The 27739-nt window shown below is 45.5% G+C and overlaps 1 protein-coding gene across 2 annotated transcripts; it reads right to left on the bottom strand.

Annotated features, from left to right (window-relative positions):
* Window positions 1–664: 664 nt before the first annotated feature.
* NDUFV3 (NADH:ubiquinone oxidoreductase subunit V3) lies at window positions 665–12282 on the bottom strand. Of its 2 annotated transcripts, none has more exons than XM_068974847.1 (4): window positions 12170–12282; window positions 9963–10083; window positions 3438–4529; window positions 665–1216 (listed from the first exon to the last, which is right to left on the bottom strand). In XM_068974847.1, exons 1-4 carry the CDS (start codon window positions 12215–12217, stop codon window positions 1056–1058), a joined length of 1422 nt encoding a protein of 473 aa, XP_068830948.1. In that variant the 5' UTR covers window positions 12218–12282; the 3' UTR covers window positions 665–1055. The 2 variants fall into 2 exon arrangements, with proteins under 2 accessions (XP_068830948.1, XP_068830956.1); XM_068974855.1 differs by having other exon boundaries at window positions 12181–12256.
* Between the last annotated feature and the right edge of the window lie 15457 nt (window positions 12283–27739).

Here is a 27739-nt window from a genome sequence, read left to right as displayed (position 1 = left end):
AAGCCTCCGGGGCGGCAATGAAATCTGAGACAGATGATCACAATACTAGCTTTTCAACCCCATGTTTTCAGTCTTGGTATCCTTACTTGGACTCATTTTAAGAAAAGCAGGATTACAGAAATGTGAGTCAGAAGTTATAACGCACTGTACTGTTTGTTGTAAACTGACCAGAGGCCAAGAACCAGAACTTAAATGAACTAAGGTCACAAGCCTGGGCACAGAAGCAAGCAAGGAAGGATGAGAACAGGCAAACCAGGAAAGGTCCCGGTGCGGGGACAGGCACTCTGCTGCAGGGGGACGCGGGGCCCAAGCAGGCGGACACAGCCTCTTCTCTCAGCAGCGATCTCAGCTGGATCTGTTACTTCTCAGTCCCCACGGGGCCCGGGGACACACAGAGGGACAGACAGACACTAAGGCACACACAGAGCCTGCTCTCACTTGCACGCCCCCCGGCCTGGGTTACATTACCCTGAGGGATGGGAAATCACTGGGCTGTCCCAGAAGCCCTCCGTGGACAGATAAGCTTATTTTGCCGGCCACCCGGAACAAAGCTGCTGGACCTGTCCCACCGCTCTGCAACTCCCCAAGTCTACGTCACATCCCTAATGCAACGGAACAAAAGAATTCAGATCCACCTGATCACAAAATGCCATAATTTATTATAACTTCTCTGCAGTGGTTAGTTAAAATGTATACAACTCCTATATCTGATTCATCAAGAACTAGGTCTTATCAGAAGGCCCTGCTACACTCATAGACTCCACATTGGTGAACCAGAGAACACCAAGCTGACCGGGGCTCAGCACAGTGGAACCACACAGAGGGAAGGCACCTCCGACTCTCTACTTGTGCGGATCTGTCCACTGAGCCATACTCTGTCGTTAGAGAGAAATCCGCGCACCAGATGTCTCTAAACACATGGAGACGGAACCATCAGAGGAGTGCTGCTAGTTCACTGCTCGCTAGGATTCTACACGCCGGGTCTCATGACTGCCGAGACGACTGCAGGCAAGAATGCAGACAGACACGGAAAGGGTAACCTTTAAACTGGGCTCTCAGTGGCGGGGGGACTCCCGTCCTGAAGAGGGCTGGGGCATCCTGAACTTGGAGAGGTCCAGGTTGAGGTCTAAGAAGGTATATGTGCTGTAGTCATGATGCTGGAGGTTCTTGTAGGTGGTGTTGTCAAATGGCTCAGTGGGAGCGGCTGAGGCAGGCTCTGCGGGGAAACACAACACGGTGTAAACAGGAGCTTCTGAATGGGTCAGCTCACTCTCTCTCACACACACACACACACCAAGCATTCTTCATAAACCCCACATGTAATAAATACATTGTCTACCTAGAAAAGAAAAGCCCAGAAAGCAACAGTATCTTCAAAAGCAAAAGAAAGAAACTCGACGAAAATTTACACTAATCATGTAAGAGGTGGAATAGCTTTTATAATGCCTTTACATCTTACTTTCTGTATACCTCTTACTTTGTGTAGACACTGGACTTCTCAGAATTTTGAAAATGCCAAGAACAGTTATGGAGGGATGTGCAGGTCATTTAAAGATGCAGAAAAAAAAGCAGATCCATTAAAATCTAACAGCAATAAAACATTTACAGAAGAAAAATTTTTAAGTGGCAAATAAGTGAGACTTCTAAGTCTCCAAATACAAGAAAATCAGATAAAGTCCAATGTTTTTAATGATAACACAGTTAAGGGGAACTGGAAATGAGATGTGGAACTTCTGTTGTTTAACTTTTCCAAAAAGAAGTTGGTAAACTTTAGATTCAGACTAAAAAATACTTAGTCTTCTCTATGTGGAAGAAAGAAGAATTAGAACCCACACACCTACACAATTAGTGATCTTAATACCATGTGTGTGGATGAAGCAAAAGACACCCCACTTCCCTGTGATGTGCCCTGAGACACGAGGATGGCACGAGGGAGCAGGCATGGGTGATGGCTGATGCCGGACAGGGTCTCACGGGCCTGCAACTACTGTTGTCCAGACTCCGTTCACTTCTACTCATGCTGCAAAAGAGTAGCTGCAGTTTCCCACTATTTGAATTCACACCAAAATTCTCATTTTCATACCAAAATGTTTTTCATTTTCTTGGTCGTGTTAAAACAAACGATGTCTTATTTAGAGAACTGATCTCTTTCCTGTCTCAACAAGCAAGGTATCTTCTTGTGGGGACTGCTCAGGCAGGTGCGTCCTCACAGTCCGTGTGTGTGTGGGGGGTGCTGACAGAAGGGAATCAAACCCCCGCCCCTCCCCGGCAGGACAGGAGCTCGGTGGTGGCTGCGTTGGACGAGCTACAGCTCACCCCCTGCAGACACTGCCCTGAAAGTCAGCTGCACTCTGTGCAGCGTCTTCAGCCTCCAAAGGGCAAAGAGAATGTTGGAAAATATAACACAATCATCAAAAATTAGTCAAATTGTTTTCAAAAAGATCTGCAATCTGAAAACTCCCAATTCTGTGTTACCCTGAAGGTGTGGCAAGTCTAGAGCAGAGTGACTGCAACAGCAGCAGGGAAGCAGTTTTGGGGTCAGAAGGAGGCTGGCAGGAGCTGGTTGCAGCTTCGTATGTTCATGAAAGAGGGAGAAAAGGGGAGGGAAGAAAACACACACTACTGTAACACAGGGAGCGACAATAATTCCAGGTAGTGCACACGAGCCCAGGAGAGGCTTTAAACAGAAAGGAGCGCAGACAGGAAGAAGCGGGGTTAGTGACGGGTACGTTTCAAGAGCCACAGATCCTGAAACTACAGACCTGCTTTCCCATTTTGCTGTGGTCCTCCTAAAGCACACTGTATTTTAAGAAGTTCGATGCACAGGAAAGTGGTAAAATAAGAGGAATAAACAGTCTCCCTTTAAAAATTTAGGGGAGCAAAAAAGCCCTTCATAAAAACTCGGTACAGAAAAACAAAGCAGCCTGCTGTGCTCTTGCGGTGGATCAGAGGACACGTTCAGGGCCTTAAGGTCCAGCTTCAATCCCTAAAGTGAGCTTTTCCCTTAGGCATAAAGATGCTAAACACAAAGGCCTGTTCAGCTCACCTGAAGGCCATTTCTCCAAGCTTAAGCACCGCTCCTCACCTGGGGAGTTTAACAGAACCCTCCCACCACCCCTCCCTCAATGAGGTGCCCTGCAGGTTCAACACCCTCCAAAGTTCAGAATGAAGATGTTCAACTGCCTGTTCTACTGGTTAGGAAACACTTAGAAGCACCAAGGGCAAACTTTTTCATTGTGAAATAAATCTGAAATGTTTCAGGAATTTCTACCCATAACTAACATATACCCCCCAGCTTATCTGAGACAGTGCTACAGGCCACAGGTCTACTGGGAACCTGATCGAGTGTGACCCTTCTTTTCATCGCACCGTTCTTCAGAGCCTGACCTCCCCACCCAAAGGACAGAAAGAGCTCTGAACCCCAAGGCAAGGTGTACCCTGTGTGTGGTCCTGGCCTTCCACCTGAGCGGCCGAGTCCTCCATGATCCTGCCCTTCTCAAGCTTCAGGACTGCGGGCTTTTCGTCCAGAACATCTTTATTCTGAACAGGGGCTGGCTTCAAATTTTCCATGGGTAGCTGATCTTCCAAAATCTCTTCCTCAGCCTTCAAGATTCCTTCTGCTGCCTGCTTTTCCAATTTTTCTGTTTTGAACAGGGGAAGAGCCAGCTCCCCATCTGCTTCTGGTACTTGCTTCTCCACAGGGCTCCCTCTGGCCTCAGGAGGAGGGGCTGGCAGCGGCCCCCCGGCTCTGGTTCCTGTCGATGGGGTGGGCGCCTGGCCGCCAGCAGGATGTGTGGACAACCCCCACGCTGTACGGTCAGACAAGGCTTTTTTAACTTCAAGTGGCTTTTGGCTTTCTTTGTCTATTTTGTTTGATCTAGATATCTTCTGCGGTTGTTTCTCCTTTACATTTTGCTTCATAGACTCCTCTGCCGCATGTGACTTGGGCGCTGCGGTTTTGGCTTTGGGGCCCTTTCTGTCCTCCAGGTGCTGACTGGAGGCCTTTTTTTTCTCTGCCTGGCGGGGCCTTCCTGCAGGGGTGAGGTCCAGGTGTGGCTGCTGCGACACTGTCTTTTCTTTGGCCGATATCTCAGTTTTGGGGGCCCTATCTGCAGAGGAACGTGAGGCCTCTGCTACGGGAGACCCTCCCCTGCGTTTGCTCTTCACCTGAGGACCTGCTCCTGAGCGGTCGCCCTCCTCGTCCGACTCTGAATCGGAGGAGCTGGAAGATGAAGATGAAGAAGAATCATCCGTCCCTCTCCTGCCCCACTGGGCTGCTTCTGAATCTGAACCCTGTTTTCTGAATGGAGACACGACTTTCTGAGGAAACTCTACCAAAGTCTTTCTTGACAAAAGCTTCGGAAGCCCTTGGTCTGTGTGCAGCACACTGACATCAGGGTTAGGGCTCACTAGCGTCCTGCTTTGGCTCACAACTGATGGGGAGGAAGCGGGTGCAGATAAGGTTTTGGACACTGCATCTGCTGCTGGGGGGGCGAGCTGCTGGCCCCTCTCCTTTGGTTCCACTACATCTAGGAAACGGCATAAAGAGGAATATTATTTTTAATATTGAGTAAAACAGTGTGAATTCATCAAGGTCACAGACATTTCATTACATTTCACCTTGTTACTGACAGTATCTTCAATATCATCATCTTATGAACTGCTCCATGGAAACCTACTTTTAAGGGAAAGCCAAGCCACACAGGAGAACAATTTAAAAAAAAAATCGCAGATGTCTTTCTTGATAGCCGAAGATTTTTTAAGATGGCATTTTTTTTTTTAACAATAGAAGAAATAACAATCTTATCTCCATTTTTCACAATGAAAGCTTCCTGATGATAATTATTTTTTAAACTACTATTTCATCTCAATTTAAGGTAAATTATAAAGATATTTTCAGATGATGAAGTTTTAGAAATGCCTGATTTCTCAAATCCCTAAAGAAATTGATGCCTCTCAAATATTTTAAAAATGACCCTTATTGCATGAACTTGACCTTTTAAATGAAAGAACAAAGCAAAAGTAGAGAAGAGAGTCTGGTTTGGGTCTGGGGAAACACATGCATGAGTTTAAGAGTGGGGGATGGGAGGGAGGGGATACTGGGAGTCAAAGGAAGGTGCCCTGAGAGGAACAAGAGTCCTGCAAAATCATGTCCTTCAGGGGTTTCTTCTGCCAAGGAAAACTGTTTCAAGACCAAAAAGGTCTGAAATAACTTAGTATCACATGTGTCACTAGAAACAGTGAGTCTTAAACTGTTACAGTAAGTGGCACTGTGAGTCTCAGATGTTGCAGAGTCAACTAGGAAAGAAAACGAAGTCCCACAGAACACTCATTAGTTCCATTTCACTCAGCTGTCTCTGGTGATAAATCTTTTTTAACCATACAGATAAGAAGAAAAATACAGAACAAGTTTTTGTAAATTAAAATTACTTTTCAAGTCTAAAGCAAATTTAAAAAAATATATCGCCGATGAGCAAACTCTAAATGCATTTATTTTTCAAGTCTAGGAGACTATTTTATACTAAAAAGTATACCACTTCTTTAAAGTGGGAAAAAATGTATTTCTAACTTTACCATTTTACTGGTATCCAAAAAAATTTTGAGATCAGGGACTATATATATATATGTATATATATATATATATATACACACACACACAGACTATATATATACACACACAGACACACATATATACACATACATATATACATACATACGTATATACACATATATACATCAGAATGACAGAAAATGATCAAAGAACACTGAGAAATAATCAGAAATGGGCCAGAGAGAGGTCCATGGGCAGTGTAAGAGGATATGACCGAACAGCCAGAGCTGCAGGTGAGTTTAAACCCCCTCCATGCCCTGTCTAAATCTGCAGCCGTGCACCATCCCAGAACCTGCATTCTGATTGCAGGAACAGAACAAGCAGAGCCCCAGGATCACACTAAACATAAAATCAAGGTACACGCACGCACATGCACTCGAACCCTCTCATTCTGTCTTTCTAAACCATACCTGAAACCGTGCAAAGGCTCTGAAGAGGAATGTGTAACACTGGCCTGCAAACCCTGCGCCTGCTCACCTCTATCACGGATCCGCTTTTATGCTGAGCATGCATTTTCCAAGTGCGAAAAATTAACTTCTAATAAGCTTATTTTAGATAGGCTACTATCTAATTATAATACCTCACTCTTTCAAAATTTGTTATGAAGATTTTTTAAAATGTAAGTAAGTTATTAAAACATTAGACTTATCACCTATTTAAAGCAAAAAGAAAATCTCAAATTAAATAGTTTGTTTGAAAAAGGAAACTTTGGTTTATCATATTAAATAAGAATGCTTTAAAATATCTTCTGTTCAGGCTTAGTTACTGGCAGAACCCCATAGACAGGCTAATAGCCTAAACCACAGTAACACAGTTGCCTTTCATCCGACCCTCTGCAGCACAGGCCCAGCATCCTCTGTGACTGGGAGGGAAGCCTGCTGCGATGACTACAGCTGCCACCAGTGACCCCTGTCCAGTGCCGGCGGGGACATGTCTGCACTCGGCAGTGTGGGATCCTGCCACTTGGAGACACAGCCACGTGTATAGAACAGTGGGCTCGCTCTGAACCTAAGCATGACTTTACCTGCGGGTTTTCATGAACCTCTTGCGTTTCTAGAGACGGGACACCTGCATATTCTGACAGCATTCTAGTTTGAGTGTGACTTTCCTTGAAAGACAAATACGCGAGCCACAAAGCACCTGAAATAAGACCAGTCACAGAGCCACCCCTCCCAGCACGAGAGGTGGGCTTTCGGGGACGGGTTCTAATCCTCAGAGACTGTCACAGCCCCAGTAAATGAAGGTCTACAGAAGCGAGTCACAGCACAGGGACGGCACTCTCCCGCGGCTCGGTCTCCTCTCCACTCGAATCTCCTGAATATCTTTTCTCACTGAACAACGGCGGAGGGCTCGACTTTCAGCTTTTTAGTAGCGCCCTAACTGAAAACGAAGGTGACTCAGGTGTTCAAAACAGATGAGATGAGCAGCTCCACATCTTGTCAGTGGGTCACAAAACTAATTTCAGAAACAAAGGTACATTTCAACAGGATGCGAAACAGTTTTTTGTTATATAGTAATGAAAACTTCTTTTCACATGATTTTTACTATTAAAGAAAACAGAAAAGGGCTTTTTTTGGTTTTATGCATACACAAGAATTGTTTTTTTTCCACAGGCAAGACAACACACTGCTTATAAATATAGACTGGGGATCTTACTGCTGGGGCTCAAATCAGGCTCCACTACTGATACGGTGTGACCCTCGGTGGCTCAGGAGTCTCTCCCCGCTCCACTTTCTCATCTATAACACAGGGATGTTGGTAGTACCTATTCACAGGGCTGAAGACCACAAGGAACACAAGGAGCACTTAAACAGCGCCAGCAATGCTGGTCAGAATTAAGCATACCAAATCCCTACTTCCAGATTCCTCCCTTTCCAGACTGAAATGGGGACTTGAAGCAGGGAATTAGCTTTGGCTTCTCAACAGATTCTTTATAAAGTGACACAGGAGTTATTCAGTTGATGGTCTATTACTGTTGCCAAATTCAGCCTAGAGATGGAATTTACTGGAACACTGAAGCTGGCGAGCCCGGTGGTTATGCAGGGGAGCATCCACGGGCAGACCCCAGGTTCTGACCTGTGTGTCCATGATGCTGGCCGCACTCCCAGAAAGGAAGCCTGTGCTCCGAAGGGCTGGGTTCCAGGTGGGGGAAGGCAGAGTGTGTTTATCCTGGACACAGACCCTGGACTAGACGTGACCCCAAAGCTGAGCGCTCAGGACCCCGTCAGCATTGCAGTAAGCCCCACATGAGTTTCCAAAGCTGGCCCCAGTGTACAGGCTTTGACCTGGCCATGTGCCACTGGCGGGCCAAGGCACTTCTGTATCTCAACTCACTGATCCCTGACACTTTGGAAGAAATACTGAGGACTGCACATGCTGACTTGGAAGCAGCATTTCTTTTCCTTCATGCAGGGATTGGAGTTACTTTTTAAGTTCTGCAAGACAAGTGTAAAGTGCATTAAAGACAGCACAGCTCTAAAAGCTGTCTTCCCACCTGACCGCAAACACACATCACACAGGTCATCAGTCTCACACTGACCTAGCAAGACTGGCCCGCTGACCCTGCTCAGCATGGAGGGACTCAGAGGCCTGCAGGGCTTGCCATGACCAGAGGCAGAAGCTACGTGAGCCCAAGGCCAACCTCCAGCTTGGTGTGCTTTTCTCACAACCGCACCCAAAACCATCACAGGATGAAGCATTCCATTTCTATTCACATATAGAAGCACATTTCTAAAAAAGGGGATCTTCGGGGAAAAAAAGAGACTTCAGGTTGAAATTGCTGCTGTTTAGTCTCTAAGTTATGTCCAACTCTTTTGTGGCCCCATGGATTGTGCCCCGCCAGGCTCCTCTGTTCATGGGATCTCCCAGGCAAGAATACTGGAGTGGGCTGCCATTTCTGTCTCCAGGGGATCTTCCTGACCTAGGGATTGACTCCACAGTCAAACATGCATCTCCTGCATTGCAGGCAGATTCTTTACCACTGAGCTGCCAGGGAAGCCCTATGTTTAAGATAGCTATTTTAAAATATGCAGATGAAAACTGAAAAAGAACATAGGCTTTAAAAACGTGGCAGGTGCAGGACAGAAAACAACAATCTTCCTGTTGAACTCAGGCCTCCAGTGGACGAGCGCACAGACACACAGGGAGGGTACGTGTCCTTAGCCAAGATGGATGGCATGTGAAAGGCAGTGGAAGGCTCTCTCAACAACATGCCAATATTTTATAACCTACCTGTGTTTTCGTGTGCAGATGAAGAGGGGACAAAAGCATTACACACTTTCAAACACTCAAACTGAGGAAATAATATTTTGATGAAAAAGAGACAAACTCAAACTATCATTCTGAACCCCATAGAGTCAAAGAGTTAACTGAGGTTTCATAAATTAAGACTAAACGCAATGGGCCTCTTAAATAGTCCCTTGGACAGTAAGGATCAAACCAGTCAATCCTGAGGGAAATCAACCCTGACTATTCATTGGAAGGACTGATGCTGAAGTTGAAGCTAGAGTACTTTGGCCACCTGATGTGAAGAGCTGACTCACTGGAAAAGACCCTGATGCTAGGAAAGACTGAGGGCAGAAGGAGAAGGGGGTGGCAGAGGAAGAGATGGTTGGATGGCATCACCGACTCAATAGATGTGAGTCTGAGCAAACTCCAGGAGACAGTGCAGGACAGGGAAGCCTGGTGTGCTGTAGGCCCTTGGGTCGCAGAGTCGGACTAGACTGAGTAACTGAACGACAACAGTGCTGCGTTTCCTGTTTCCCCCACAAGCATGTACTCCATTGGATTCAGGGGAAACAGTCAAAACTGGCGGTAAAGTCAAAATGACTTTGGGAAGAGCTAGAAGCAGATAACCACACTTCGTGAAGGGGGTCTTGATGGAATTGGAGCCTACTCCTAACTCCCTCTCCATAGTCATAAAAAGACGCCTGCAGTCCCTGGCTATGACCAAGCAAAGCCTGGGAGACCACTGACGAATTCCAGAGACACTGAAAAAAGTCAGTCAGGGAGGAAAAACAGGGTGGAGGTCACAGCCACCTCACAGGAGCACGTGAGCATGGCCATCAGATACCACAGAGCCTGCATACTCTGCATCCCACTGCTACCCACGGAGTCTGACGTTCAGAAAATACAGAGAACCAGTTCAGGGCTACACACTGAGTCAAAGACTATGACGTTACTGCCATGTTTGGGCTAAAACGAGTCACCAATCTTCTGTCTGACTGTAATCTGGACACTCTTTAAAAATGAAGCATCAAATTATGTAGCTAGAAAATTCTTTCTAATGCCTAGGAAGCTGACTTATTCACTCTGCCTTCTCTCCCACTTATGAAGACCATGAAAACCTTACTCTTTGGTGGGCTCTGCTTCTTGGGGTTCGGTGGTAATCCCTTTTCATTCTTTCCTGATTCTGCAGAGAGAGAAACTGCAGGAGCAAGTCCTCGAAACACGCCTGCTTCCAGAAGCACAGTCTGCAAAAGAATGGCACAACAACAGAAATTTTAGAGTAATACCATTTATAACCTCTATTACGGCATGAATACTATGTATTATTAAGACATATAAATGCTGTGAATTCATATGGCATATTTCTAACAGTTATTATAATTTTCAGCATCTACATATATTATGGAAAGTTTGGAAAATACAAAAAAAAACTGCGAGCAAGAAACACCTGAGTTCAAGGACAGTCACTACTAACATTCAAGTATTTCTTCCAAAGTGACTTTCTCCTAAGCATGCTTTTTTTGTAGTCTCCAATTACCTATCAATCTACAAAACACTTGATTCTTTTCATAAAATGTTTTCCTGTGCTTAGAATATAAAGCAGAAGCACAATCTAGCCATTAAAAATGCTACTGAAGATGAAAAATAGTTGCTTCAAAACTGTCTACCATATATTGAAGGTGAACACGTCACAGAGTGTTCATTCCCTCAGTAAATACTCACTAAGCCTAGTATGTGCTGGACACAGGACACAGGCACCTAGAGTGCCCACATGAAGGTGAAGCCTTTGCTTTTTCTGGTTATGACGTCAGTTCAGCTCAGTTCAGTCGCTCAGTCAGGTCTGATTCTTTGTGACCCCATGAACCACATCACGCCAGGCCTCCCTGTCCGTCACCAACTCCCAGACTCTACCTAAACCCATGTCCATTGAGTTGGTGATGCCCCCCAACCATCTCATCCTCTATCGGCTCCTTCTCCTCCTGCCCTCAATCTTTCCCAGCATCAGGGTCTTTTCAAATGAGTCAGCTCTTCGCATCAGGTGGCCAAAGTACTGGAGTTGCAGCTTCAGCATCAGTTCTTCCAATGAACACCCAGGACTGATGTCCTTTAGGATGGACTGATGTCCTTTAGGATGGACTGATGTCCTTTAGGATGGACTGGTTGGATCTCCTTGCAGTCCAAGGGACTCTCAAGAGTCTTCTCCAACACCACAGTTCAAAAGCATCAATTCTTCGGCGCTCAGCCTTCTTCACGGTCCAACTCTCACATCCATACATGACCACAGGAAAAACCGTAGCCTTGACTAGATGGACCTTTGTTGACAAAGTAATGTCTCTGCTTTTTAATATGCTGTCTAGGTTGGTCATAACTTTCTTTCCAAGGAGTAAGCGTTTTAATTTCATGGCTGCAATCACCATCTGCAGTGATTCTGGAGTCCCCCAAAATAAAGTCTGACACTGTGTATATGTATACACGAAAGCTTGAAAAACGAACTGGGCCAAGATATGAAAAGGAAAATAGTGGCCTCTCTCACAACAGATGCTCCCTCCATTATCTGTATTTTGCGACGATAAGAATAGTTATCGCTTTTGTCATGAGTCATTTTTAATTTTAAATACAGTGAAGTGGACTTAGCTTTGTCCAGATGGAGAAAGTTCTTTCTCCTTTTCATTTCACAAATGAGATAACCTAAGCTGGCCTGGTGGCTCAGACGGTAAAACGTCTGTCTACAATGAGGGAGACCCGGGTTCGATCCCTGGGTTGGAAAGATCCCCTGGAGAAGGAAATGGCAATCCACTCTAGGACTACTGCCTGGAAAATCCCATGGACAGAGGAGCCTGGTGGGCTACAGCCCATGGGGTCGCAAAGAGTCGGACACGACTGAGCGACTGAACTGAACTGAAGCTGGCTTCTTAGTGGCTGCCTAGTTACCAGGTCAACCAGGTTCTTGAAAGTTCCCTCATTTCCTCTAGGGTTAAATAACAGTTAGAGACACTGTCCTCAAGGGTTCTGGCGGGGCTCCGCGCGGGATACCTGCGGCCCCTACACCTGTCCGTGGCCTCGCCGCATACCGGCGGCTCCTGGGGTTCGGGGTCCAGAGGGACGGTGGCCAGGGTCGCCGGGACCCTTGTCGCTCTCAGGCCTGGCTCCTGATCCCCCCTGGCCAGGTTCCCGAAACCCCACCCCAGGCCCAGCCCCCGACCCCGGAAGCGGAGTCAGCGGCATCCCCGGACGGTTGGAGGTGACCGTCAGGGCCGCAGACTTTGCCCCGCCCTTCACGGTCTCCCGGCGCTCTGCGAGCTCCAGGCCGCCAGTCTGGCCCCTCTTTACCTTCAGCGTACCGGGTCGTCCTTGCCGCAGCAGAAGCGAGGCCGCCATGGCTGTGACTCGGACGCAGACAGGACGACCCTCCCGGCGGGCAGAGGTCGCGCCAGACTGACGCGATGCGGTACCAGCACTGCCCCCTGAAGACCCGCCCCTTCGTATGAAGGCGCCAATCACAGGCAGGGAAGGGGGCAATGGCTGCTGCGCGCGCATCACCGCAGCCTCCAGGTTCCCGGCGGAGCAGCTCAAGGCCACGCTCCCGGGAGGAGCCGCCAATCACTGGCGGAGGGTTTCCGCTGACCGCGACTGCGCGGCGGGATGGGTGCTGGGACGCTAAAGTGGTCGTTGAGGGTGTCATTTCCTGTCCTAGACCGGCGTGGCCACCCTGCAGGGCAGCATCAGGTTGGACCATACGCTGTTTGACCTGTGAGCACCGTAGTTCCGGAGCCAAGGGGACGAGAAATGCAAGCATTAGTTTACCTGTTCATAGCCTGCGGGGCGGAGAAGGCAATGGCACCCCACTCCAGTACTCTTGCCTGGAAAATCCCATGGACGGAGGAGCCTGGTAGGCTGCAGTCCATGGGGTCGCTAAGAGTCGAACTCGACTGAGCGACTTCACTTTCACTTTTCACTTTCATGCATTGGAGAGAGAAATGGCAACCCACTCCAGTGTTCTTGCCTGGAGAATCCCAGGGGCAGCAGAGGCTGGTGGGCTGCCGTCTGTGGGGTCGTGCAGAGTCGGACACGACTGGGGCGACTTAGCAGTAGCAGCCTGCGGGGCAAAGACTCTCCACTTCCAACCCTCCCCTGTTAGGCATAAGCTTGGGTGAAAAGTGAAGGTGAAGTCGCTCAGTCGTGTCCGACTCTTTGCGACCCCGTGGACTGTAGCCCACCAGGCTCCTCCGTCCATGGGATTCTCCAGGCAAGAATACTGGAGTGGGTTGCCATTTCCTTCTCCAGGGGATCTTCCCGACCCAGGGATCTAACCCAGGTCTCCCGCATTTCGGGCAGACACGTTAACCTCTGAGCCACCAGGGACGTTGTAAACTCGGGTAGGGGTAGTTACTCATTGACCTCCTTCTCACCCTGTCGATCGTGCCTTCACGCGTCTCTGCGGCATGCCTGGTCACTGGAGGTATCGTGTTCAAGAGGAGCGGATCCCTATCTCAGCCGTACCAGGAGAAGAGGCCCCTCCGCTGGAGACTCATTCTGGTGGCAAGATAAATGGGTAAAACAGGTCTAACAGGAAACCCTGCCCCATTTGGTTAAAAAAAAAGAAAAGCAACCGCATAGGATTAACAGAAACTGGTGACTAACAAGATTCTTGAGCTTGTCAGAGTAGCAGCTAAAGGAGGGACTTCCTTGGCTGTCCAGTGGTTAGGACTGTGCCCTTCCAGTGCAGGGGGTGCAGGTTCCATCCTTGGTCAGAGAACTTAGATCCCACATGTTGTGGGCATGCCCCCCCCCGCCCCCCCCAAAAAAAGGCTAGCTCAAGGAACAGCTTGCTGAAAGTTCTGCTTTTAACCTGCCTTCATTGACCAAGCTCACCTTAATTACTTTTGACTCCTTTTTGTTGTTTTTTGGTCACTAAGTTGTGTTCAACTCTTTGTGACCCCATGGACTGCAGCACTCCAGGCTTCACTGTCCGTCACTATCTCTGGAAGTTGGCTCAAATGCATGTCCACTGTCAGTGATACTATCTAACCATCTCATCCTCTGCTACCCGCTTCTGCTTTTGCCCTCAGTCTAGTGGCTCAGATGGTAAAAAATCTGCCTGCAGTTCAGGAGACCTAGGTTCAATTCCTGGGTCCAGAAGATCCCCTGGAGAAGTGAATGGCAACCCACTCAGGTATTCTTGCCTGGAAAATTCCACGGACAGAGGAACCTGGTGGGCTACAGTCCATGGGATCGCCAAGAATTGGACATGACTGAGTGACAAACACTTTCCCAGCATTAGGGTCTTTTCCAGTGAGTCTGCTCTTTGCATCAGGTGGCCAAAGTATTGACGCTTCAACTTCAGCATCAGTCCTTCCAACGTTGATTTTCTTTACGATTGACAGGTTTGATCTCCTTGCTGTCCAAGGGACTCTCAAGAGTCTTCTCCAGCACCACAGTTCAAAAGCATCAATTCTTCGGCATTCAGCTTTCTTTATAGTCCAACTCTCACATCCATACTTGACTACTAGAAAAACCATAGCTTTGACTAGATGGACTTTTGTTGGCAAAGTGCTATCTTTGCTTTTTAATATGCTGTCTAGATTTGTTACAGCTTTCCATCCAAGGAGAAAGCATCTTTTTGTTTCATTTCATTTGACTCTTTAGCCACGCCTATAGAGAACAATGCTGATGTATGGTCACTACAGTAAAACAGATTTTAGTTGTTTTCCAGGAAATTGGGGTGAGCACCTGTCCAGTTCAAGCCGGCTAAGACTGGTTGGGATCACCAACCCTAAAACTGGGTCTGTGCCAGGTGTCTGATGAATGACCTTTTGACATCAGTAAGCTGGAAACTCCATCCTCGGATCATGCTAAGGGCTTCCATTTCTGACCATGCCTCTTATGAAAAAGCATGCAAGTCAGAGACACCAGAGCCTCAACCGTTCCCTGATTCCAGTCTCCTTTCCCCATGCCTGAGATCACCTGCTTCCTTATCTCATTAATACCTTAAGCCCCTCAACATAGGGCAGGTGCATTTAAGATTTGTTCTCTCATCTCCTTACTCGGCTGCCTTGTGAATGAGCTGTTTCTCTGCTGCAAACATTCTCTTTGTGCTGAGACTGCACGCATAGTCTCAGCGTTTGGCCTCCTACACATCACAGATGACCCTGGTTCAATAACACTCAGACCCTTGTCAAAGGGGACTCGAGTCAAGTGCATGCAGTGGGACCTGCCACCATCCACACTGGGAGGCAAGGACAAGGACTCAAGCCTTAGGGTAATAATAAGGAAGGTGTCCTTGTCACTGCAGAGATAAGGAAGAAAACATGCGGATGGAAGAATCATCCTTTGCTCAAACCTAATTAACTGTTGCCTCCAGGGGCAACAGTTCAGGCTTGTCTGTGAATTTTGCCTGTTTTGTAGGTGATTAAGAATATTGAAAAAAAAAGAAAAAGAATATTGAAGGTGATAAACCACAGGGTCTGAAATTGGAAAGTCCACATCACCTTCATTCTTGGGATCCAGAGACCTCGGTTCTCTCTCACCAGCATTGGGGTAGACATCTGGCTTGGTTTCCAAGTGACTTAGTGGTAAAGAATCCACCTGCCAATGCAGGAGACTCAGAAGACCTGGGTTCAGTCCCTGGGTTGGGAAGATCCCCTGGAGGAGGAAATGGCAACCTAGTCCAATATTCTTGCCTGGAGAATCCCATGACAGAGGGCCTGGCTGGCTACAGTCCATGGGGTTGCAAAAGAGTTGGACAGGACAGCAACAGGCATCTTGTTGGAGTCCTAAGACTCAGTAACAAAGAAAGCAAAAAGACCTCCTGCAGTTAACGAGGGGGGGTCATCAGCCAGAGTGGGTTGAGGAGGTGGTACTTTGAGGATAACCATGGGAGGAAGTGACCCAGTGAGTTGGGGGATGCATCTTGATGGTTTTTCAAAGAAGCGATATGATTATGGGCGTGAAGGTGACTATGGCAACTGTGTATAAGATCAGTGCTGACTGGAAAATAAAAATGTACAATGTGAGAGTTGGGAGTTAAACTTTATTTGGGGAAAATGAGTGTAGCCTGGGAGACAGCCTCTCAGATAACTGAGGAAGTGCTCCGAAGAGGTGGGGGAGGTCAGCATTATATATGATTTTAGTGAACAGAGGTCAAGCACACATTTCAGCAGAGGCTCACTGCTAGGGGCAGATGTCACCATTAATGATTCTAGCACTTTTCTAGATACAAGGAGATGGAAGAATTGGGCTCATAAATTCTTCTCCTGAAAATATCTACCTACCCGAAGGCCTGTTCTGCCAGTTTTTCCGGGAGCACAGAGTGCCTTGTTCCTGATCTGCACCCTGAACTACTTTCAGGGGTATTGTGGCCCATGACTTCATCCGTGTAGAGGTAGGTGTCAAGTGACGATTTGTAATGGGCACCAGTGCCTAAGCCTGGGGGCAGCAGGGCCTCGTTGGAAGCTGCTGCAGTCAGGTGAGGAGGCTGCCACATTTGGCCAAAAGAAACAGAAACCGCAGGATCGAGTGCAAGAGGCAAATAGAAAAATGAAGCGGAAGCCAGAGAAAGGACCAGTGGTTTCACAGGGATTTGTGAAGACGGGATTATATCCTATTTAATGGTCAGCTGGAAAACTGTAGACTAGATTTTGCTGACAGTGGGGACTGTTGCTCAATTGTTAATTCTCTGGCCAGAGTCTTTCTGCAGGCACCAGTCACCTCTGCCTGAAACTCTAGCAAGTGGTGACCTAGCATTTTTAGGCAAAACCTCAAAAATTGTGTTTGTCAATATTCCTTAATTAATCACATACATTTCTTTCTAGACTACTGGAAATCCCACCCATCCATCTTAAAAACCATCAACATGCCCACCCCACCCCCTAATCACTGGGTCACTTCCTCCCATGGTTACCCTCAGTGTACCTCCACTTTGGCTGATAACCCCAACTCATCAACTGCAGTTTTGTTTTAAACCTTTTCAAGATAAACTAAATAACTTGAACATCACTTGGACCAGTGATGGGTCCTGAACTCAAAAAGGTGTTTGGGCCAAAGAAGAAAATAACAACACTCAGCTATCACACCTTCCACATGCATGACCTCACTCTGCATTCTGAGTTTAGACATACATGCTTGGTAAGCCCCAAAGGAAATGTAATTTTTTAAATTGAAGTATAGTTGATTTACAAAGGTGTTAATTCCCATTATACAGCAAAGTGATTCAGATATATATATAGATATATATATATTCTTTTAAAAATATTCTTTTCCATTCAGTTCAGTTCAGTTCAGTTCAGTTGCTCAGTCGTGTCCGACTCTTTGCGACCCCATGAATAGGAAATATATTATGCACTATCCTATGTAAATAAATGCAATTTAATTATGTGTCTTAGATGGAGATTATTTTGAAAAAGCTTTCAGTAGCTGTGTGCTGCTAAGTCACCTCAGTCATGTCTGACTCTGTGCAACCCCATAGACGGCAGCCCACCAGGCTACCCCATCCCTGGGATTCTCCAGGCAAGAACACTGGAGTGGGTTGCCATTTCCTTCTCCAATGCCTCAAAGTGAAAAGTGAAAGTGAAGTCGCTCAGTCGTTTCCGACCCTCAGCGACCCCATGGACTGCAGCCTTCCAGGCTCCTCCGTCCATAAGATTTTCCAGGCAAGAGTACTGGAATGGGGTGCCATTGCAGTGTTGTGTTAGCTTCAGGTATGCAGCAAAGTGATTCAGCTTTATATGTACGTATATTATAATAATATAGGTATATTCTTTTGCAGATGCTTTTCCCATATAGGTTAATACAAAATATTGAGTATAGTTCCCTGTGTTATACAGTAGGTCCTTGTTGCTTATCTGTTTTATATATAGTAGTGTGTTATAATAACTGTCATTTTAAACTATTGTTTACAATGATCACACATAATATGCCTTACTTAGTAAGATCATTTTCTTATTTTTTTTATTTTTTGGTTCTGTTGGGTCTTCGTTGCTGCGCGTGGGCTTTCTCTTGTAGAAAGTGGGGGTCACTCTCTAGTTGTGTGGGGGACTTCTCTCTGCAGTGGTTTCTCGTGTTGCAGAACACAGGCTCGAGGCACACAGGCTTCAGGGGCTGTGGCGTGCGGGCTCATAGCTGTGGCTCGTGGGCTCTAGAGTGCAGGCTCAGGAGTAAGGGCACATGGGCTTGGCTGCTCTGCAGCATGTGGAGTCCTCCTGTACCAGGGATCGATCCTGTGTCGTCTGCACTGGCAGGCATATTCTTATCCACTGTTACCACCGGGGAAGTCCGATAATCTTCTTTTTAATAAAAGAATTTTTAAAAAGCAGGTTGCTCAGCAAACAGGAAAAGTAAATAGAAAAGCTTTTATATAAGGAGAAAATAAAATAAGAAAAGTTGAAGTTAAAGTGCGTGCGAGCTCAGAGTCCGACTCTTTGCAACCCCAGGTTTTGCAATGCCCGGCTCCTCTGTCCATGGGATTCTCCAGGCAAGAATACTGGAGTGGTTGCCATTTCTTCCTCCAGGGGATCTTCTGAACCCAGGGATCAAACACGCCTGTCTCCCACGTTTCCTGAAGTTATATTGCATGTAACTAAAACCACGTTTTAAAACATATGTAATGACTTCTGTTTCTGGCAGAAAGTGGTCACTAGACATGATGGAAAACCCTGGGTTACAGAACCGGTAGCGATGCTGGGTACAATGTCACCAGCATACTATCAAATAACCAGCTCTGTTCTCATTTCAGTTCTGTTTCCTGTGGCCTCTGTGGCTTCCTCTTCATACTTGCTCTGCAGGGATGTACTGGAAGCTCGTGTTTCTGGGCTCTTCTCCCAGGGAATCCCCAAGTCCTGGGGTGAATGTGCGTTCTCCAAGTGGACTTGAGGTTTGCCTCCCAACTCATCTGAGTGTTGCTTATCTTTCCCAAGTGAGATCACTTTTTTCATAGCTTGGAGTGTCCTGAACTACAGGAAGTATGTGTCTCCAGGGGCCAAAACAAAAAACAAAAAACCAAAAACAGAGAAGCCTGAAGCCACAAGAAGGCAGCACTACCCTGGGAGCATTTGCTGATCTCAGCAAGTCAAAGCCTTGGTTTAACTGACATCAGGGGAAGAGGAGACAAGACTTTGGCCCTGTGAACACTTGGGAGTGACCTGGAGAGAATCAGAGGGACCCTTGCAGAACTGACCCTCAGTGACAGGGTGAACCAGGGCAAAGCCACCCACTAGCAAAAAAAATTCTAGCAAAGAAAGGCCGCAGGAAATGTGTCTTTCTCTCAGGTGAGGAAAAATGTCTTAAGGTCTATTCTCTCTTGAGTCTGGGATTAGAAGACATGCATACGTCCCTTGGTTCAGGACATTCTAAGCTGTTTAATTACATTGAAATTAAAATTTCTCTTTAGCAAAGGTACTTTTGTGTTTGTTTTTTAGATTCCACATATAAATGAAATTGTCCAGTCTTTGTCTTCATCTGAGCTTTCACTTGGCATAATATCCTCAAGGTCCATCTGTTATTGCATAGACCACATCTTCAGCCATGTATCTGTTGATGGACTCTAACGTTATTTCCAAGTCTTTGTGTGTTAGTCGCTCAGCTGTGTCCGACTCTTTGCGACCCCATGGACTGTAGCCCACCAGGCTCCTCTGTCCATGGGGTTTCCCAGGCAAGAATACTTGAGTGGGTTGCCATTGCCTCCTCCAGGGGATCTTCCTGACCCAGGAATCGAATCCAGGTCTCCCACATTGCAGGCAGATTCATTTCCATCTGAGCCACAAGGGAAGAGTATTGTAAATAATGCTGCATTGAGTAGGAGGATGCAGTCTTTTCTTCAACACAGTGATTTCATTTCCTTTGGGTTTATTTGCAGAAGTGGGATGGCTGGGTCCTGTGACAGTTCTACTTTTTATTCTTTGAGGAACTGTGCCAGTTTATTATGTTCCCACCAACAGGGTACAGGGGTTCCCTTTCGCCCACATCGTCAACAGCATTTGTTCTTTCTTTTCTTCTTGATATTAGCCATTTTAACAGGTGTGAGGTGCTGTCTCATTGTGGTTTTGATTTGCATTTCCCTGGTGATTAGTGACGCTGAGCACCTTTTGGTGTACCTGTTGGCCTTTTGAATATGTTCCTTGGAAAAATGTCTTTTCAGGTCTTTTGAATATCTTTTAACTGGATTTTTTTCCCCCGCTATGGAGTTGTGTGAGTTCTTTATATATTTTGGATATTAACCCCTTATCAGATATATGATTTGCAAATATTTTGTCCCATTCAGTCAGTTACCTTTTCCTTTTATTGATTATTTCTTTGCTGTGGAGGTGAGTTTTAGTTTGATGTGGTTTGACTTGCCTTTTTTTTTTTTTATTTTAATTGCCTGTGCTTTTGGTGAGAGCCAATTAATCCCTTCCCAGACCAATGTCAAGGAGCTTCTTCCTTGGATGGAATGTTCTGTGTATATGTATTAGGTTCATCTGGTCTAAAGTATATTTCAAGACCTATGTTTATTTATTCATTTTCTGTCTGGATCACCTATCCATTGGTATTGAAGTTCTCTATTGTTATTGTATTGCTGTCCACTTCTCCCTTCAGATCTGTCAATATTTGCTTAATATACTTAGATGTAGGAGAAGGCAATGGCACCCCACTCCAGTACTCTTGCCTGGAAAATCCCATGGACGGAGGAGCCTGGTAGGCTGCAGTCTATGGGGTTGTGAAGAGTCAGAACTAAGTGACTTCACTTTCACTTTTCACTTTCATTCACTGGAGAAGGAAATGGCAACCCACTCCAGTGTTCTTGCCTGGAGAATCTCAGGGATGGGGGAGCCTGGTGGGCTGCCGTCTATGGGGTCGCACAGAGTCGGACACGACTGAAGCAACTTAGCAGCAGCAGCGGCATACTTAGATGCTCCAATACTGGATGGATCCAAATTATATCTTTATTTCTACCTATATCTATAACATGTGTTTGTGTTGTATCTTCTTGATGAACTGACCCCTTTATAATCATGTAATGATCTTCTTTGTATCTTGTAACTTTCCTTTGTTACCTTGTGGGCTGAGAGGTTCTCTCAGCTATGCTGCCTTAGGGCAGGAGTGATGCAGGTCATGTCAAACTGCTTCTGTTACCTTGTCTATGTCTTCAAAACATACATTTATTCACTCTAATTATGTGCCGGAACTCATCCACTGGAAACCTGGAGTCCTACAAAAGCTGTTTTTCGTGGGTGATTGTTTAAGACAGTGTTTTCCATGGCTCCCAGACCATGGTCAAGAGGCCACAGGCTACTGCAGACCCCACAGCTGGGACTGAGGTGTGAATGTCTATTACCTGAGACCTGGGTGGACAAGACTCACCTGGTTCCATGGCATAGAGTACTGGATCCCAGTTTTTACAACAGCACTTTTGTCTCTGAATGGATACTAAATTTCTGTTGTTGAGTTGGGGGACATGGTGAAAGATACTTTATTCAGCCCCATTGCTGACATCCCCACAAACTTTTTAGGGAGTGGAAATGGCAACCCACTCCAGTATTCTTGCCTGGAGAATCCCATGGACAGAGCTTGGTGGGTTACAGTCCATGAGGTTGCAAAGAGTTGGACACAATTGAGCAACTGAAGAAGATGGAATAGCTCAGTTGGTAAAGAATCTGCCTGCAATGCAGGAGATCCTGGTTCAACTCCTGGGATGGGAAGATCCGTTGGAGAAGGGATAGGCTACCCACTCCAGTATTCTTGGGCTTCCCTTGTGGCTCAGCTGTAAAGAATCTGCCTGTGATGTGGGAGACCTGGGTTCGATCCCTGGGTCGGGAAGATCCCCTGGAGAAGAGAAAGGCTACCCACTCCAGTATTCAGGCCTGGAGAATTCCATGGACTGTACAGTTCATGGGATCGCGAAGAGTGGAACACGACTGAGCAACTTTCACTTTCACTGGAACAAAGCACCACCTGCTGGCCTAAGGGGAGAAGACAGTTTAAAGGGGGAAAAGGCCTCTGGACTCCCAACTTGCTAAGGGCAGGCATAGTTTAAGACAGCTGCTCAAAGGGCACATTTTCCAAAGTGACCAAAAAGATGCTGGAAAAGGAGGGATTTCCAGGAGGGCAGATACGAAAGTTTTATTGGGTTACAGCTTGGGGAACCCTCCCAGTAAGTGGAACTTGCTGACTCGAGGAACACTTCCTGTCTCTGTGTGCCCTGTGGTCATTTTCCTGGTGATTTCAGAATTGCTGTGGACCAGCAATTGCTCTGTGCATCCCATTCCTCCCCTTGTCAAATGGAAGCATTTATCCTGGTTAGCCTTCCTCCTTTTGCTGCTATATGTTGGGCATGTGGGACAGACCACTCCTGTTTGTAGTCTGCAGGTCTCTGGACCAAGAGGAGCCACACCTAAGGACCAGCATCCGACCTAGTATAGATCACGATACCCTGGACTTTAAACCTAGTGCTGGGACCCAGATGAGACCTTGGGGGATCTTGGGAGGAGATGAGACTTCTTCAGTTGTAGGGATGTGAACAATTGAGGCCATAGAGCGGACTGTGGCAGATTTGATTGAAAACCGGCCTTGGTTCACCACTCTTCCCTCTATCCAGGCTCTTGTGATGTGACTTTGCAGCCCCACTCATTAGGAGGGGGATTCATCCCTCCCACCCCTTGGATCTTGCTGCCCTTGTGACTTGCTTTGTCCAACAGAATATCAGAAGTAACAGTGTGGCAGCTTCAGTTCTGGGCCTTATGAGGCTTTGTGGGCCTTTTCTCTGTTGTACCTGCCACGTAGAAAGCCCCAGCATTCTTCTGGTGGATGAGAGGCCAGGAAGAGTAGAGATGAGCCACCCAGGTCATCCTAGACCACCCAGTTCTGTCTTCCGACCAGGAGGCAGGCCACGACACATGAACCAAGGTGCAAACACCAGAAGACTCTCCCAACAAAGGCCAGCCCAAATGGCGAACCTACAGAAGCATGACCTAAATAAATGCTTATTGTTTTAGGCTGTCCAATTTTGTGTTTGTTATGTATTATAGTAACGGATAATGGATTTGTTGTGGTTGTTCAGTTGCTAAGTTGTGTCTGACTCTTTGCAACCCCGTGAACTACAGCACGCCAGGCTCTCCTATCCTTCACTGTCTCCCAGAGTTTGCTGAAATTCTTGTCTATTGAGTCAGTGATGCTATCTAACCATCTCATCCTCTGCTGCCCTCTTCTCCTGCCCTCAATCTTTCTCAGCATCAGGGTCTTTTTCAGTGAGTCAGCTCTTTGCATCAGGTGGCCAAAGGATTGGAGCTTCAGCTTCAGCATCAGTCCTTCCAGTGAACATTCAGGACTGATCTCCTTTAGGATCTCCTTGAGTGCAAGGGACACTCAAGAGTCATCTCCAGCATCACAGTTTGAATACAGTTACTAATAACACTGCTAACTGCTTGGAGAGAATTACCACAAGAGATGGTAGAAAACTAAATGGCACTCCATTTTTATCCATATGGTAAATGATTAACATGCCCTCATTGTTTTATAAATTTCAGAGAAGTAAAACTTGGTTATAATTTAGCCACATTAAGAAATCATTTTTTTTAAAAAGCCAAATTATCCAGAAGTGAAATTTGAGTAGTGAGTTTTGGGTAATATGCTAGGAAAAATTAGATAGTAAAATATCCAGGCACCATATTAATGCTGAAAATTATAGTTTATTTATATATAACAGCAATAATGATAAAAGCCACTTAAAACAGTACCCTTATAGACACATATTAACATCAGATAGCATACAACAAAATAAATATAAGTAGCACCGTAAGAGACGAAAAAGAAAAGAGTGTGAAAATAAAAATAAGCTGAAAAACATTTCAATTTAGACTTGATTAAAATTTAAAAGTATGGACCTAACAGAAGCAGAAGATATTAAGAAGAGGTGGCAAGAATACACAGAAGAACTATACACGAAAGATCTTAATAACCCACATAACCAAGATGATGTGATCCATCACCTAGAGCCAGACATCCTGGAGTGCAAAATCAAGTGGGCCTTAGGAAGCATCATTACGAACAAAGCTATTGGAGGGGATGGAATTCCAGTGGAGCTATTCCAAATCCTAAAAGATGATGATGTGAAACTGCTGCACTCAATATGCCAGCAAATTTGGAAAACTCAGCAGTGGCCACAGGACTGGGGAAGGTCAGTTTTCATTCCAATCCCAAAGAAAGACAATGCTGAAGAATATTCAAACTACTGCACAATTGCATTCATCTCACACACTAGTAAAGTCATGCTCAAAATTCTCCAAGAGGCTTCAACTTTCAGATGTTCTGGATTTAGAAAAGGCAGAGGAACGAGAGATCAAATTGCCAACATCCACTGGATCATCGAAAAAGCCTAACCTCTGCTTCATTGACTATGCCAAAGCTTTTGACTGTGTGGATCACAACAAACTGTGGAAAATGCTTCAAGAGATGGGAATACCTGACCACCTTAGCTGCCTCCTGAGAAACCTGTATGTAGGTCAAGAAGCAACAGTTAGAAGCAGAACTGGAACAACAGACTGTTTCCAAATTGGGAAAGGAGTACGTCAAGGCTGTATATTGTCACCTTGCTTATTTAACTTATATATAGAGGACATCATGCAAAATGCCAGAGTGGATGAAGCACAAGCTGGAATCAAGATTGCCAGGAGAAATATCAATAACCTCAGATACACAGATGACACCACCCTTATAGCAGAAAGCGAAGAGGAACGAGGAACTGAAGAGCCTCTTGATGAAAGTGAAAGAGGAGAGTGAAAAAACTGGCTTAAAACTACATTCAATAAACTAAGATCATGTCATCTGGTCCCATCACTTCATGGCAAATAGGTGGGGAAACAGTGAGACTTTATTTTCTTGGGCTCCAAAATCACTGCAGCCATGAAATTAATAGACACTTGCTCCTTGGAAGAAAAGCTATGACAAACCTAGACAGCATATTAAAAAGCAGACATTACTTTGCTGACAAAGGTCCATATAGTCAAAGCTATGGTTTTTCCAGTAGTCATGTGTGGATGTGGGAACTGGACCATAAAAAATGCTGAGCACTGAAGAACTGATGCTTTTAAACTGTGGTGTTGAAGAGGACTCTTGCTTGTCCCTTGAACATCAAGAAGACCAAACCAATCAATCCTAAAGGAAATCTGTCCTTTATATTCATTGGAAGGACTGATGCTGAAGCTGAAGCTTCAATCCTTCGGCCAGGTGATGCAAATAACTGACTCATTAGAAAAGACCTTGATGCTGGGAAAGACTGAAGGCAGGAGGAGAAGGGGACAACAGAGGATGAGATGGTTGGATGGCATCACTGACTCAATGGACATGAGTTTAAGCAAGCCCTGGGAGTGGATGGACAGGGAAGCCTGGCATGCTGCAGTCCATGGGGTCGCAAAGTGTTGTACATGACTGAGCAACTGAACTGAACTGAAAATGAAAAAGTAGGGTATAGTTTGTGAAATTTGACTTAGAAAATCATGAGAAAAATAAGTCTTATTGGCACAAGTATTGATACTATTCAAATTCAAAGTGTGATGCAAGTGATTTATCATCTCAAAAAAGATCATAATGATTAAGTTTTGTTCACATCTGATGGTCAAGCACAGATCTTTAAGTTTTCATTTATACATTCTCTGAGTCTTCTGATATAATGCAAAATTCCTCTTAAAGTTTGGTCTCCAATTATACTGTAGCTCCATAAAACTGTAATTATTTCTAATGGTTGTAACCTATAACATGAAGATAATGAAGCTTCACTATCAGGTTAAGTATGCAAATGACATTTAATTGTATTTAATATGTGTCATAGAACATTTAGGAAGATGTAAGCCAAGGTTGTAAGAAAAGTTTAATTTGCTTGTGAGCCTGGTGATGACTGGCTGGCTGTCTCTGGTCTTGGTATTGTTATCCCACCCAGAAGAGAAACTGTAAATTCACCTGCATGCCTGAAAAATACCCCAGGCCATGGACTTTCACTGTGAAGACCAGGTTAGCTGAATATGAAGGATGTTTATAGCAGATTCATTTTCAGAAACACTGTGAAATCTCTTGCTTCCTGTGGTTACTGCCCGGTGTCAACTCCTCACTGAAACGGCCTTGCAATGGTCTCTTTATTGCTCTCTGGTTTGTTCCTGTCTCTCCATCTCTTCCCTGCCTCCAGCCCTTGTGTTCTCTGTTCTGTGATACACAGACTCTCTGCCATCTTCTGCCTCCATGAAAGCCCCCTCCCCTTTCATAAAATATTTTATTTTGTAAAACTTTTAATTTTATATTGAAGTACAGTTGCTTAACAATGTTGTTTTACTTTCAGGTGTACAGCAAAGTGATTCTGTTATACATATACCTGTATGTATTCTTTTTCAAATTCCTTTCCCATTTAGGTTGTTATATAATACTGAGCAGAGTTCCCAGTGGTATACAATAGATTCTTGCTGGTTATCCATTTTAAATGTAGCAGTGTGTACACATCGAACCCAAACTCCCTAACTTTCCCTCTCCTCACCCTCCCCGCCTGGTAACCATAAGTTCATTCTCTAAGTCTAGAAGTTTGGTTTTGTTTTGTATAAATTCATTTGTATTATTTTTTAAAGATTCCACATATAAGTGATATCATAAGATATTATCTTTCTCTGACTTACTTCACTCATCTCTAGATCCATCCATGTTGCTTCAAATGGCATTATTTTGTTCTTTTTAATGGCTTAACAATATTTCACTGTGTGTATGTACCACATCTTGTCTATCCATTCTTCTCTTGATGGACATTTAAGCTGCTTCCATGTCTTGGCTATTGTAAACATTGCTGCAGTGAACACTGGGGTGTGAAAACAGTACAGAGGTTCCTTAAAAAACTAGAAACAGAGCTGCCATATCATCCTGCAATCCTACTCTTGTACATATAACCAGAGAAACACATGGTCCAAAAGGGTACAAGCTCCTTTTACCTTACTGCCTTTCAGGAAGACTGGCTTTCCTCAAGTGTTTTGCTTTGTCAACAACAGTCACCTTTAAGTCTGGGTGTCAATTCAAACTTGAATCAATCCAGATTTGAATTTGAATCAGTCATAGGTTTCTATGCCTTGTGCCTATCATAATTCCTTCACTTAATGCAGAAATAGCTGATCCTTTAAGACAACTGGGCTTCCCTGGTGGCTCAGTGATAAAGAATCTGCCTGTAATGAAGGAGATGTGGGTTCAATCCCTGGGTCGGGAAGATCTCTGGAGAAGGAAATGGCAACCCGCTCCAGTATTCTTGCCTGGGAAGTCTCATGGACAGAGGAACCTCTCTGGCTTCAGTCCACGGCATCAGAAAGAGACACAGCTTAGCAACTTAGCACACGTAAGACAATTCGTTGTTCCATTTATTTACTTAGCAAATATTGATCAAGCACTGACTTCATGCCAGATTTTGTGGTTCAAGCTGGTGCACTGGCAACCTGCCAATTGAGTCAGCCTCAGTCCCTGCCTTCGTGGCATTTGTAGTCTAGAGACAAGATATTAAGCAGATTATCATAGGTGTAGTGCATATAAACAATGAAAAGCTTCCTTGATTAAGTGTGTTTCCCTGATGGCTCAGAAGTTAAAGCATCTGCCTTCAGTGCGGGAGACCTGGGTTTGATCCCTGGGTCGGGAAGATCCCCTGGAGAAGGAAATAGTAACCCACTCCAGTATTCTTGCCTGGAGAATCCCATGGACAGAGGAGCCTTGCAGGCTACGGTTCACAGGGTCGCAAAGAGTCGGACACAACTGAGCCACTTCACTTCACTTCCACTGGAGTGAAACTGGGATTGATTAGGAGCATAGAGATGGGGTGTGGAGAGAATGTTTCAGGTGAAAAGACTAGCGTGTGCTAAGGTCCCGTGGTTGCTATTATCCCTGTGCCAGCGAACCTGAACGACAGTCCTGTCTAGAGCA

The sequence above is a fragment of the Capricornis sumatraensis genome, chromosome 1 (genome assembly GCF_032405125.1).
Source record: "Capricornis sumatraensis isolate serow.1 chromosome 1, serow.2, whole genome shotgun sequence".
Taxonomy (NCBI): Eukaryota; Metazoa; Chordata; class Mammalia; order Artiodactyla; family Bovidae; genus Capricornis; species Capricornis sumatraensis.
This window is presented reverse-complemented; position numbering and strand designations above follow the sequence as displayed.

Bases quoted from the DNA above. Each gene is read 5' to 3' on its own strand.
- NDUFV3 (XM_068974847.1), bottom strand. From the start codon at position 12,217: ATGGCGGCCTCGCTTCTGCTGCGGCAAGGACGACCCGGTACGCTGAAG. The intron at 10,084-12,169 runs GTAAAGAGGGGC...ATTCTTTTGCAG, and splicing joins GACGACCCGGTACGCTGAAG to ACTGTGCTTCTGGAAGCAGG. The intron at 4,530-9,962 runs GTAAGGTTTTCA...GCCGTTTCCTAG, and splicing joins GAAGCAGAGCCCACCAAAGA to ATGTAGTGGAACCAAAGGAG.